Source organism: Callospermophilus lateralis, chromosome 10 (genome assembly GCF_048772815.1).
Source record: "Callospermophilus lateralis isolate mCalLat2 chromosome 10, mCalLat2.hap1, whole genome shotgun sequence".
NCBI classification, from domain to species: domain Eukaryota; kingdom Metazoa; phylum Chordata; class Mammalia; order Rodentia; family Sciuridae; genus Callospermophilus; species Callospermophilus lateralis.
Window position 1 is genome coordinate 65,176,579 of NC_135314.1, and position 14,716 is coordinate 65,191,294.

General features: G+C 39.7%; 1 protein-coding gene across 2 annotated transcripts in view; it reads left to right on the forward strand.

Moving 5' to 3' along the window:
- Nucleotides 1–850: 850 nt before the first annotated feature.
- Nucleotides 851–14,716, forward strand: part of Btla (B and T lymphocyte associated) — a 29,812-nt gene continuing 15,946 nt past the window's right edge. For both annotated transcript variants that reach the window (XM_077110417.1, XM_077110418.1), the window contains exon 1: nucleotides 851–1,054. In XM_077110417.1, the coding sequence (XP_076966532.1) occupies nucleotides 967–1,054 (88 nt within the window). In that variant the 5' untranslated portion in view covers nucleotides 851–966. The remainder of the gene's footprint in view (nucleotides 1,055–14,716) is intronic.

Consider the following 14,716-nt stretch of genomic DNA (forward strand, 5'->3'; position numbering starts at 1 on the left):
GCTTCTGTCAATGAGTACAGGTGGACAAGGGCCACAAAGCAAGATCATTCAATTAAAATCTCAAATGATGGCAAATTTGAATATCTCCTGTGGTTATCAAGTACACTAATTTTTAACAGACCCACAGTAACCCTAAACTGATTTTGAAATTTTTCATTTCTTCCTGTACCATTTCTATGATACTTCATCCAGATAGCAACCGCATAAAGATTGCTGAAAATGAAAGTTTCCTTTAATTGATATTCAAGATCTCATTTTGTCCGGAACTTTAATATATTTAGAAAGAACATATAGCCCATAATAACGATGATTTTGTTCCATTGATATGTATCTTCAGATTAAAGACAGAGGCCCTTCCCTCTTCTGTTGAGGAAATGTATCCTGTCTCTCATTTTCTCCATAACCTCAGATAAGTGCTTATTGTTTTCATGATAATAAGCAGTCTCATCTTACCCTGACATGATGTTTGTGAGGGGGCCGGAGTTTAAGATCTTTTACATAAAAGAAGTTTCATAATCACAAGCTGTGAAAAGGGAGAGAATGTCTACCTCCCATAGGTACTTTTACCATGAATTTCCTGACCTTGATTTGATTAAAACCTCAACCTAAAGATTGCAACAATTTAGATGTCTTTAGAGTTTAATTGTTCATTTCACTTTGAAAAACAAAAAAAGACTCAAGGTGGGGCAAGAAGGGTGGCAGAACGGAAGGAGAAGCTAAGGACTGAGTTGCTTTGCAGAGCAGTGTTTGAAAGTGAACAGCCAATTTAACAAGAAGCAAAACCACAAAGACTCTGCTCACTTTGTTTCACAGAATCATTCAGGCTCTTCCTACTGTCTTCTTCCTGGTGTTCTCTTTAATTCTCAGATGCTGCTGGGGTAGATAACCTGATCCATCTCTGAGGAATCCAGGGGAGAAAAGAAGCCTTCTGCTTGAGCAGTTCTTCTGTCACTGATACGCAGGGGAATGAAGACGTCGCCAGCCATGTGTAGAATTGGGAAATTATTTGGGGTCCTTTTCCTAATCCCACATCTGGGCTTCTGGAGCATCCATGGTAAGATACCTATTTAGATTATTTCTGGTTTTATTTCTCAGGGGAATATGGATGTAATGCATTCCCCTGTTGAATTTAGCAGTGCAGGATGTTTATGCCAACTGGGTAATAGTAGATGAAACGATTTGCTCCCTGATGACATTAGAGAATGTAAACCAAATTAGAGCCTGGTACTCACCTGCTTAAATAGTAAACACCAAATCCACAGCTTGGCCAGTTTTCTTAAAAACATGTGTTGATGGTAAGAGAAAAGAATTGATTAGGTGCTATACATAGTTAAGTACAAATTTAATCACTACTATTACCAAAAACTTTTTGACTACCATACTGATAGTGAATTAAATATATATTTCAGTTGCTGATGAACATTTATTCATTTATTATTTATTTATATGCAGTGCTGAGAATTGAACCCAGTGCCTCACACATGCTAGGCAAGTGCTCTACCACTGAGCTAAAATCCCAGCTCAAATAGCATGTTCTTTCCAAACTGATTCCAGAAAAATGTTTTAGAGTTCATTTGGGTAGGATAGGTGCTGGATAACTGAAATTAAATCTGTCTCCTTGGTTACTCTTAAGTAGTATTTTCTTTAAATAAAATCTTGGTAACTGCTTCGGTGGTGTGTGTGCCTTGAGAATATTGAGTGAGCAAATGCTGGGAAACAGGAGCAGAACCTTCCACAGAGCTTCTACTTTGTTGGAAGGGAATGATTCATACATGGTTGTCAGATGAACATTGAAAGAGTTTGAGTTCTGTATAGATGATGTTTGGCCAACTCTAAAAAGACTTTGGGTACATGAAAAAAGGTCATTCCTTCTCTATTTTGAGGTCTCTTGCTCCAGTACATTGACACCGGGGCCATAATTTGTACAGGGTGAAGGCCTATGAATGGTTAGACAAAGTTTCTAATTGCTCAGTTAACTCTCCTTTGCACACAACACACATTTATTGGCTTTTGTGTTTCTGTTTTAAATTAGAAAATATGATCATTGCAGTCCTACAGAATGTCATCTTTAGTTCTAAAGCTGTTAGCTTGGAATTTGACTCTAAGATGCCAGGATGCCACGATAAAAATCTCCTTGGTCACTAAAGTGTCTAAATGTTGAGTCCAGTAGGTTCTTAGCTATTTGGCAGATGCCTGCAATCACATAGCTACAGTCAGAGACAAATAGTAAACAAAATTCATCCTAAAGGATTTATTACATATTCTTTGTGAAAGAAAATGAAATATTTTCAGTGCTTTACTACAATTGGGGTGCCATATGACTTCCGTTCTTCCTCTCAGTGTATTGTAACTTAGTGCTTATAAAAATAGTCTCAGCTATTAGAATTGTGTTCACTTACTCACTCTGTCAGTTACTGTGTGATCTTGGTTAAGTTTCTTATCTGCTCTCATTTTTACTTTTCTCATTTGTAAAATAGAGATGATAATTGTACCCAAGTTGTTGGCCTAGAGTAATTTTAAGTGCAATAATACAGGTAAAGTATCAAATACTAAGTACACATAACCAAAGCTTGATAAATCTTAGCGGTATTTTTGCTCATAGTACTTACTGCCAAGAAACTCCCGTAAAATCCAGCTAAGTGAGATGTAAAGTTTAACATTATTATATCGTTACAATGCAGTGCAACAGATCACTAAACCTTTTTCTCCTAGCTTGAACTCTGTACCTGTGACCAACATCTCCCAATACTTGAGTTGTTAAAATGAATAAGTAAAATATATTGTACAATATATTTAGCCCAGAATATAATGAATCAAATCATTTGGAAAATGAAAGGGAAAGGCTTGGACCAAGTACTGACCAGTTATCTTATATAAAAGTTAATATAATTGATTTTATCACTACTCATATTAAATTAAGAATATAGGTTGAGATAAGAACATCAAGTGGGGGTGTAGCTCAGAGGCAGAGCAAAGAGTTTAAAGATAATTTAAAAATGCTTTCCCTCACTTCAAAACAACCTGAGACCCATGTGCTTCTTCCCAGTATAAGGTCCTTGCTTGGCATCTGGATGGCCATCTTAAATGACAGCCCCCATTTTAAGAAAGATTTCACTTTCCTGCCCAAGGGCCTTTCTGAGAAAGACCACTCCCTCATACCACCTCCACCCTTAACCACCCCCATTAGGGCTCGCCCAGCTCTAATAGCTGAGCTTGCCTCATAAAAGTCCTAAACCCCAAGCCTGTTTTGCCTCTCTCCATCTATGGAGAGATGTGCTTTTATTTGTCAGCTCTGACCAACAAACTCTTACGTGTATCTCTGCCTCATCTCTGTCTTTCTTCTCTCACTTTCCTTTCCTTGGTGCCAAAACCCAGGATTGGGTTCCCTGGTGTGCCCATTCCTCTCTTCAAGGTTCACTGAGTGTCTCCGGGCCCCTATCTGAATTCCGTTATGGGAGCAGGCCCTCCATTCTGCCAAATACCCTCTCTGCACCCACCACTATTTCAGGTAAGATCCCTGTCTCTGGTCAACCTAAACAATCTAAGGTCCCTGGAAGTGACTGTTGATCTTTCATTCGGCACTCCCAGGTTACCGTGTGGTCAGGGCACCCACAGCCACAGCTTTTACAGCTACGGCTGATCCCTACTGTTGACCGAGTCTATAGGTGGTCTTTTATGTGGGTCTTGGGTTTTGAGAAAAACCACCAAGGGTGATTGGGAGTTGTTTCTGATGAGACTACCTCTTGGCCTTGGGTTAATCTCTATGGTTTTTGCCCCTATGTAGTCCCAGCCGGGTGCCCAAGTGCCTCTACAGGTCCTGCTTTTGACGCTTACCCAGCAGTGGTGCAACCCCCTGAGCATAACCAGTCCTCTCGACTGGGTGATACTAGAGACTGGGGGACACCCACCTCTAAACTCACCTTCTGTATCTCACCATGGGTGGCTCCTCATTCATTCCTTCCCATAGTCCTCTAGGCTGCCTCCTGGCTAACCTAGGGTCTCTCTCTCTCACCCTGGACCTAAACCCTAAAACCTTATTCATTTGTGCAATCAGATCTGTCCTCAATACCCTTTAGACTCTAAATGGCCTCTTAATGGCCCTCTAGATCCCAATATTATCAGGGATCTTTTAAACTATTGTGAGCATTCAGTAAAATGGAAAGAGATATCATTTGTTCAGGCTTTCTCTCCTCTGTTCTAAGCCCTCTCTCTGCAACTCTTGCTCTCCTGCACAAGTTCTCTTAGCTCTCTCCTCCCCTATGCCTACTTCCAAAGGGACAAAAGATTCTACCCAGGACTCCTCCTTAGACCCAGCAGATGAGCTCCAACCACACCATAATTCTCTTTCTAATGAAGCCTCTGTAGCAACTGTCCCCTCGGCCCCTCCACCTTTGATGTCCTTCTGCCTGAGGAGCCCAAGCAAGTTTGGGAGCAAGCTAGAAATTATGCAGATGAGGTACATCAGACTTCCCCAGCTCATCCAATTGGCATTGAAGCAGTTCCTGATTAGGACCCCAATTGGGATTATAATTTGCTTGGAGGAGTAACTAGTAGAAAGCAATTCATTACTTGCCTCATGGCAGGACTTAGAAAAGCAGCCCATAAGGCTATCAATTGAAAAGCTCCAGGAAGTCATCCAAGATAAAAATTAAAACCTTCAGCATTTTTAGACCGCCTGACCAAGGCTTTATTACAACATACTAATCTGACACTGAGACTCCAGATGGGAGACAACTACTAATGGTCTACTTTTTCTCATAGAGTTTCTCCAGTATTAAAACCAAACTAAGGTACCTCGAGAGAGGGCACCTAACTCCCCAAGCTGAGGTTCTGGGAGTAGCCTTTAAGGTGTATAACAGGAGAGACGAGAAGGCTTGGAAGCAGAAATATTAGATGTTCACTCAAGTCACATGGCTGGCTTCAGCATCTTTCCCTGGTTCCACTGGCCCATGTAAGAGTCCCTCAGGACTGCCCAGACCCTGTTTTAAATGTGGTCAGTGGGTCACTGGGCTTGTACATGTCTCAAGCTTTGCAAGCCTCTGGGCTCTTGTCCTAAATGCCATCAGGAGGGACAATGGGCCGTTGACTGTCCCCAAGTCCATAGCAGCCCCCAGCTATCCTGCCCTTTTAGTTCCCCTTTCCAAATCTTAGAACTGCCTACAGAGGACTGACGAGGCCCAGGTCCCCATCACCCAACCACTACCGTCACTCCATGGGAACCCAGGGTAACTCTGCGTATTTCAGGTAGGCCTGTCTCCTTCCTTCTATACCCCGGGAGATACATATTCAGTCCTCAAGGAGTTCTAGGGGCCTACTACCAACCTTTACAGACACCTAGCCTTGTTTGTGCTTTTGGCTCTCTAATTTTTACCCACTCCTTTTTGGTTATTCCACAGTGTCCTGTTCCCTTTATAGGAAGAGACATCCTCACAAACTTGGTGGCTATGCTTTCCTTCTCCCCTCATATATGCTTCCATCCAAACTCACCTGCTGCTCCCCTGATCCTCACCCTTACCTTAGGACCATCCCCTATTCCATCTGCCAGTGCATTCCCATTACCCCCTTCCAAGGTGGACCCTACCATCTGGGATGTTTCCAGTCCTTCTATCTCCTCACACCATGAGCCCATTCACATCTGTCTCAAAAGCCCTCTCCATTTTCTGACCCAATCACAATACCCTCTCTCCCTCCTTGCTGCTGCTGTTCCTTTTTTATTGCAGAGCAGCCTTGTCAGGCTCCTGACAATAAACCCGCTTCTTATCCCAGGTGTGTGATTAGATCTGAGCCACTTTTCTTTCATTGATGCCAGTGACTCCATTATGTGCTCCTATCAGCTTTGCTCTCCTCTCCAGGGATTTGAGCTGCTTTGGGATCCTGGCCTGAGGGCCCAGGACAATTACTACACACCTTGCTCTTCTCTATCCACACTCAAGCCTCATTTGGGTAAATGACTTCACCCTTCCCCTCCTCTGCTCCTCACAACTCTACAAGTCTCCTCTCTAGAACTTAGATCTTGGCCCAGCACCAAGATTCTCACCCATCTCTTCCCCTGGGTGAGCTCACTCCAACTCGCCATGGGAAACTCCCAATCCCTTCCCCTTGGCAAGTTCACTCTCGGGTCTTGGTTCTCAGCTCCTTAGGGGAGCTCACAAAAGCCCTGGCCAGGCAACCAAGACTCCCATAGGAAAAGCTCGGGACTACGGAAGTAGTGGGTGATTCCCTTCTCTCCGTCCCAGGCTCCAGCTCGTCATGGGGAACTTCCAAATCCCATCTGACTCACCTCTTGGCTGCCTCCTTACCCACTTAGCCCCACTCTGTTTGGCTCCTGATCTAAAGTCCCATCCACCAATTCAACCTTCCAATCTTTACAACTTTTGTGAGCGCTCAAGAAAAATGGAAGAAAATCCCTTATGTGTGAGCTTTCTCCTTTCTCCATTCTAAGCCTTCCCTTTGCTCTTCTTGCTCCTCTGCCCAGCTTCTACTTGCCACTAAAACTCTGGATTCCTCCAGAGGCCCTGCTTCTAGACAAACAAGAGACCCAGAACTCTCCTAATTGGAGGGTCTTGACTCTACTTGCCTACAAATGTTGGCTGCAGCCTCTTGACTCATTAATGAGTCAAAAAATTCACTTTTGGGGTCCCCATTTACCATCCTGGCTCCCCATCACCTAAAGGAACTCCTTACCTACAAGGGCTTACACTCCTTACCTCCCTGTTGCCTTTTATCTCTACAGGATTCCCTGGTAGAAGATCCCCGTCTTACTTTCCACATGTGCTCACCTTTAAATTCTGTTACTCTCCTCCCAGTTCCTCAGGAATCTTCCAATTCTTCTCTTCTTACCCATTCATGCATTGAAACTCTGGAGGAGTTTCTTCCATATCCCTCCCACCTATAGGAAGGCCCCTTACTCCGCACAATATACAGATGGTTCACAGATGGCTCCCCCTTCCTTTAGGAAGGAGTTCATTGGGCAGGATATGCCATAGTCTCTCTAACCTTGGTTGTGAAAGTGGCTCCCATCCCCAATAATACATTCAATTAGCAGGCTGAACTTGTTGCCTTCATCAGAGCCTTCACTGTGGCAAAGGGAGCCTCCCTCAATGTCTACGCTGACTCTCAATACGCTTTCCACATACTTCTCTCCCATTCTGCTATTTGGAAGGAGCATGGATTCCTTACCACCAAGGGAACCTCAATTACTAATGCCCCCTTTATCTCCAATATCCTTCAGACATCAAAGCTTCCCATTGCCATTGGGACTGACGGATGGCAGCTAAGTAACCCCCTTCTCAAGTGGGCACTTCCTTTTCTGACCTCTCTCCTTGTCATAGGCCTTTTGCTAATGCTTATCCTCTGCATCATTAGAATTATTCAAGACCATATTCAAAGGATCTCTAACCAAACTGTGAACCAGCTTCTGTTATAGGACTTCCAACTCCTCACCAAAATTGGGCCCTCTGGAGTCAGCATCACCTGGTGCCACCTGACCATCACCATTGCCTCAATGGCACACAACACCCCTAACAAGCATCCAGATGCTGCCCCTTCCCAGCAGGAAGAAGCTATGGAAGATTAGATCTATGCCGCTGTCCCTTAAGGGGCCCAATACAAAGAAAAAAATGTCCTTGCTTAGCACCTGTGATGGCCATCTTAAATGACAGCCACCATTTTAAGAAAAAATTCAAAAAATTTCACTTTCCCTCCCAAGGGCCTTTCTGAGGAAGGCTCACAACTCCCTCATACCAACCCTACCTTTTACCACCCACATTAGGACCCGCCCATCTCTAATCTCTGTGCCTGCCCCATAAAAGTCCTGAACCCAAGCCTGTTTTGCCTCTCTCTGTCTATGGAGAGATGTGCCTTTATTTTTCAGCTCTGACCAATAAACTCTCGCATGTATCTCTGCCTGGTCTCTGTCTTCCATTTCTCGCTTTCCCATCTTCCCATTCCTCACTTTCCTTTCACCCAGGAGTGACTCTGAATCTATAATAAGGTTGAAAAAAATGTAATATTTTCTACAAACTCCATGTTTAAAGTCCTTCTTTTACACAAAATTATGCTTGCTTGCTTTTTTTTCTTCTCTATTTATCAAAAACATACAGGGGAACCTGTCCTTCAGTGCTTCAGTGTCAGGTGATTTCTGTCCTCATGAAAGTAATAAAAGTACCAACCCCTTCTCATGCTGATAAGACCTAGGCTGCAGGTGGAAGTTGTTCTTTCTGCTGTAAGTCCCTGGACCACTTGTTTAATTGAGGATCAACTGAGGATTTCATCTTCAGTCAGGCAGGAGTACTACAATTAATGTCTGGACACTGACAGTGTGTATGAGCTGGACTAAAGGCAATTGGAAATCTTTGTTCACTGGTTATTGTGATACAAAAGAATCCTAATCTGGCCCAGTAAGGCTGTTTGGAAAACAAAGTGGATAGGGTCACATCTCCATTTGGTTTTTGCCTGTGTCCAATTCTTATTATGAGGGTTCAGTATGGTTCATGGATCTACCTTAAATGCCATACCCCACAACCCATCCAGATTATGTTGCTCCATTATGTACCAGCTGTGTCCTTGAATCAGAGCAGGCCCACTAGGGCAGATAACCAGTAGTCTGCAACCAGTATTGCTTGAAGTTCAAGTATTGTAGCACAGCATCTGTATCAGGCTTATTTATTTATATGGCTGTTGTATTTGTTCCTGTTGAAATGCGCATATGAAATATTAGAGATAGAGTCATGTCTTCTACTAAATGCCGAATACTTATGTGCTGTCATCACAGAAATGCCCACCATTTATGCAAATGTCTAGAAATTCATTCTGCATTTTCAGGATTTCCTGGATTAGGGCATGAACAGATTAACCCCTGTGCTGATTACAGCCTTGAATTGACTCCCTAACAATGAGGGGCTCTTCAATTTATTATTGCTTCCTTCATCCAACTATAAAAATTTCCTCTATTTTAATGATGACATCAAAAGCTATTATCTTGCTTCCTTGGGACTTTCTACTTAATTTCCATTACTGGTGAGTTTTGTTATACTTAGAGTTCAGAAAACAAGCTTATCTTCTTGTATACTCTATTTCCTCATCTTAAAAATAAAAATAATAATAACAATCATTGTGAGGATAAAAATAAAATATATATAGATGGTCCTTGATTTAGAATGACTCAACTTAAAATTTTTTAACTTTACAATAATGCAAAAGTGATATGACTAAAAGTGACTAACATGAAATAAGAACTTAAATGTATTAGTCTTATCCTTTTTGCCTATTGTGGGGATGGATCCAGAAAGGGTCTATCGTCCAGTGGTGAATGAGGTGCCATGGGCTCTTGGTATGGTGGCAGTGAGTGTGCAGCAGTGATTCCCAAGATGCTCTTCCAAATGTGACTTAGCCCATCCATCTGCTACCTGACCTGATGACATTGAAAGACGTCTGCTTGTCCTATTCTTAAATATCTCAAGGAGAGGAAATGGCTCAGGCACTTTGTAAGCTTTGCTAAGTATTATCAAAAGCTACAGCAAATACGAAAGTGACTATTTTTAGGTAAAACAATTTCAGAATTATCTCAAACTAGATAAAACGATAAGGTGTATGGTTTAAAGTCTTAGATTGCTCTATACAACTAGGTGGAAGAGATAGTCTTCAAATATCCCCCCAAGTAGTCATATCATACAGTGAGAAATTCTAGACTTAGAAGAAATAGTTTGAAAGTGTGCTAAATAAATACCATATGAAAGCAACTTAAATGATTCTTGCATGATTATAAGAAGATAAACTTTTGAAAGAAGGGGATTTTAAGAGGAAATAGTAAATGATAATTATGAAAATTCTTTCAATTTTCTTGTATCATGGCCATTGTTTTGCAAGTACTGAGAATATGGAATCATACTATGTGTATTCTTGATATGAAGTTAATTCTTTCCATTTCCATTTTTGTTAAGAGAACTTTATATTGTATGAGTGTGTGTGTGTGCATGCATTTGTATGTGCTTAGGGAGAAAATGGCTATCTCTGTCTAAAGACAATATCCAGAGAAATTATTCTACAGAGAACAGGAGACAATATTATTCCATGCTATTTATGTGTCTGTGATCTATATTACATTAAGTGCTGTTTGTCAAGAAGATGTATATGAATACATTTTCATTTCACAGCAATCTCAGTTTCCATTAGAATCCTGAGAACAAGTCACAGGATTTTCCTTAAACTAACAATGGTCACCTTTTATAATACAAGTTCTGACTTTAACATATTTATGCTCATGTCTATTTAAATTTCTCCAGGTATTCCTATCAATTTTGGGAGTGTCTGACTTATGCAGTAGGTTCATTTGCCACAGTGTTAAAGTGGCATATTTAATAAAGGTTACAAAACATTGAATTAGTGGTTTCTAGATGAGGTGGAAGTTCCTGCTCTAATCCCATGTCACCGCATTCTGATTTTGTGAATGTATGTCAGCTAGTTTGTGACAGGAAGTATGGCATTTGGGCCTTCAAGTGTTACTTGTGTGACTCCCCAATGTGTCCAAATTGATGTCCTCCCAGGCTCTTTGATGTGTGATTACAAGTCTGCCATCGCTGTGCATGGATTTCCTTGACTGTGCTCAAACCATTGCCTGATGTCATCACAAAACCTCAATTTGCTAGGGTTGATGCAGTTATTTCATTCTCTGGTGGCCGTCATTGCTCCTCCCTCTACTATCCTACCCCACTGAAGTAAAGCAGAACATACCACCAGCATCACCTGGAAGCCTTTTCTTCCTGAGTGTGAACAAACTCTCCTCTGTAGTCACCCCAGCATGTATCTGAAGTATTTGTTATTTGTCTATCATCATCTCTTCTGACAGAGGCTAAAATCTTGGCTGATGTCCTTAAAAATTATTGGTCTATTATACCTTTAGTAATATTATAGTTTTATAAAATTTTGTTTACATTTCTATGTTCATCTCTAACACTGTCAGCTCAAATTAATCATTTTGAACTTTCCTTAAATTTTAAGAATTTTCAATGGAGGAACAGTGAAACTTGTTAGGATTTTTCTAATGATAACAGTTATAATCAAAGGACATGGTTTTTAAAAATAAGAAATAATGACATTTCACAAATATGCATAATCACAGTCCTAATTTAAGAACCTAGCTAATAGTTTTCACAAATTACTTACTCTCTTCAGCCCCTGAAAGAATTTCTATATGCAATTACACTTGCTCAGCTGGAAGTCCCTGGACATGTAGTTGTTCATGGCTGGCATTCCTTTTCAATTAACTGATCTGGTGTCTAGATGGCTGTGGAACACCACATACTAAATAGTTTAAATATCACCCACAAGTGGACATAAATCAGATCTTCCCACATACTTGCAAAATCTAGTTTTTCTTCAGTGGTTATGAATTAACCACTACAGGGTATTTTGATGTACATATATTATCACCTCAATGACTTTTGATTGAGCTCTTAAAGGACTTAGCTGTGCCTGTGTCTTAAGACAAAGGAACTTTTAGAGCTGTAAACAGGGGATTCTTCACTTCATCAAGCTTTCTTTTTAGTCTCAGGACACATCATGCTTTCTCACCTTCATACTTTTCTAATGCTACTTACTTCTACAGAGATGGGTACCATAGGATCTAGGTCATGGTTATCTAGACAGAGGGCAAATGCTTCAACACAGAGGTAGTTGAAATAGAATGATGTGTGGCACGCTGAATAGCATGGGACCATTCTTTAGGGAGCGGGGGTGGTATTAATTGTGAAAATACGAAAAGGACCAAGTATACCTGGAGGTGGGGTTGGGAGTGGGAGAAGGTTCATTTTCCTCCATGAGGCCTTCCTGATTGGCCTAGTCAGAAAGATTCCCTCCCTCTTAGGGATCTGAAAACTCTCAGAGATTATAATCATATTCAAAATAAATAAAAATCTAGCTGCACAATTGAAGAGCCACATAAGCAACTTTCGGTCTCATCTTTGCACTAGAAACCATCATTCCTAAATTGCCACAGGCATTAGGGTATCTATGTTCCCACAGTCTATCTAGTATCTTACAGCACTAGTAATTCTGAACAATGTCAGGAGTTGAACACTGCTCCTGTAATATTTGGTCTAAGTTTTAAGTGATTAATGTGTTACTTTGAGTGTTAATAATATGTATGGGATCTTCACATTAATGTGTTTATAGTTATGACTCTCCAATAAATGTTACCTTCTACATGCAAGTCAACTCCAAGAACTTCCCACTTAGAGTTGGCCCTGGACACATACAAATTCAGCTACTTTTTTTCATTTCCAGAATAAATTTACAATATTCAGAATCACTCTTCAGTGCTCCAGGTCCATTCTAGAGTCACAGTGGCTGTGGTACTACATGTTCCTGCCTCTCAGCTGTCCTCTTTAAATGAACACCACAATAATTATAGAGATGAAGAAACACAACAGAAGCTGTTTCATTTCTGTCACTATATGCAATTGTGTTGAGTATTTATTGTGTTTGAAGTTTTAAAACAACAAAACAGAGCACAGAGTATAGGTGTGATATTTTTATTTGGCGACCTAGTTCATACATCAAATGTTTGATTAGTATCTTTACAATTGAAATGAACACTTTTTAAAGGGCTTAATTGTTTTGAAACTACAGAATGAAGCAAGAAAAACACTTTGTATTAGTGGTAAAATTTAGCATTTGCCTAAATTGTACTTTACAGAATTTCAGTTTCAATAAAGGTTCAATCATTAGTTTAATGAAATTCGCCTATGAATTAGTGGACATTTATTTTGTACATTATTACCACAGCATGTAACTAAGGATCAAAGTTCACATCATTGCTCAAATAATTGAACAAATAGTTACGCATTTTTTAATTTTTCTATTCTACTATTTTTCAAATACTTGCTAAACTTATTAGTTGTATATGTAAAATTCAATGCAAAAAAATATTTACAGTTTGTATTTTTTCTGGCCATTATATTGTCTCATTTTATGATCATTTCTGAAAATACTTTTCCATGTAGAGGTAAAGGTTGTTCAAAATGAGTTGTGCTAGACTTCAGATGTGCTACATACTGTGATAATACCCCTGTGATTTTCTTAAGAATTTGAAAAATAAGAGGCTTCCTAAATCTATAGTTACTTAAAAAGCAACTATTATATTTTATCAGATGAAAACCTAGAGGTGGTAGATGCTTTTAACCTCATGCTGCATTTTAATTATTTTAGCATCAAAAATTCCCTATTACCAGATATGAATGTTTGAAAACAACAGCAGAAACACTAACAGTAGTAACAAAAATTAACTGATAGTTGACAGATAAGTCATAGCCCAAAGCAACTATGATTGTCTTTTCCCTTTAGAAAATGTTTTCCCCTTGAGGAAAGCTTTGTGTGTCTTGCGTGTATTAAGGTGGAGTTTCATGATTCAAGACAGACAAAAAACTTGTCAACATACCTGTAGTTTCAATGGTGTTTTATTGAGATAAGATTCATATAGCATACTATTTACCACTTCAAAGCATACAATTCAGTGGTTTTTAGTGTATTCAAAACATGGTGCACTTATCTCCACCATCTTATCCCAGAACATTTCCATCACCTCAAAGAAACCATACTGTTTAAGTTGTTCCCAGTTCCCTCCTTTTCCCTATCTTCTAGAGACCACTAATGTATTTTCTGTCTCCATGGATTGTCTGTCTGGAGTATTTAATAGAAATAGGATTATACAACATGTGATCTTTTGTATCTGGCTTATTTCACTTAACATAATATTTTAAAGGTTTATCTATATTGTAGTATGAATAAATATTTCATTTCTTTTTATGGATGGATAATATTCCATTGTTTGGAAATACCACTTTTGTTTATACATTTATCAGTTGATGGACATTCAGGTTACTCCTATTTTTTTTTTTTTACTATTATGAATATAGTTACAATTAACGCTATTATACAAGACACTGTAGGTACACATATTGTTACTCCTATTGGTGTATACCTAAGAATAGAATTGCTGAGTCCTAGGATAACTATAATGCTTAGCTTTTTGAGGAACTACCAAACTGTTTTCCACACCAACTGCGTCATTTTGTATTTCGCTCAGCAGTGTTTAAGCATTCAAATTTCTCCACATTCCCACAAACACCTGTTGTTTTCTGAAGTTTTATTATTATTACACTTATTCTAGGATGTGTAAATTGGTATCTCATTGTGACTTTCATTTATACTTCTCTGGTAAATAATGATATTAAACAACGTTTTTTTTTTTTTTTTGCACTTGGGATCGAACCCAGGCTACTTTACTATTGATTTACATCTCCAATCCTTTTAGTTGTGAGACAGGGTCTTGCTAACTTGCTGAGGCTGGCCTTGAATCTGTGATCCTCCTGCCTCAGACTCCCAAGTCATTGAGATTACAGGCATGTACTATGGTGCCCAGGGTTGAATGAACATCTTTTCATATATGTATTTGGCTATTTGTATATACCCTTAGGAGAAATATCTACTCAAACTCTTTGTCCTTTCTTTAATGGGTGATTTACCTTTTATTATGGAGCTGTGAGAGTTCTTTATACACTCTAACTCTTAGACTCTTACACATAAATAATTGCAAATATTTTCTCTCATTCTGTGAGTTTTGTTCCCTCCTTCCTTCCTTCCTTCCTTCCTTTTTTTCCTGGAGATGGAACCCAAGGGCACTCTACCATGAAGCTACATCCCCAGTATTTATTTTTTT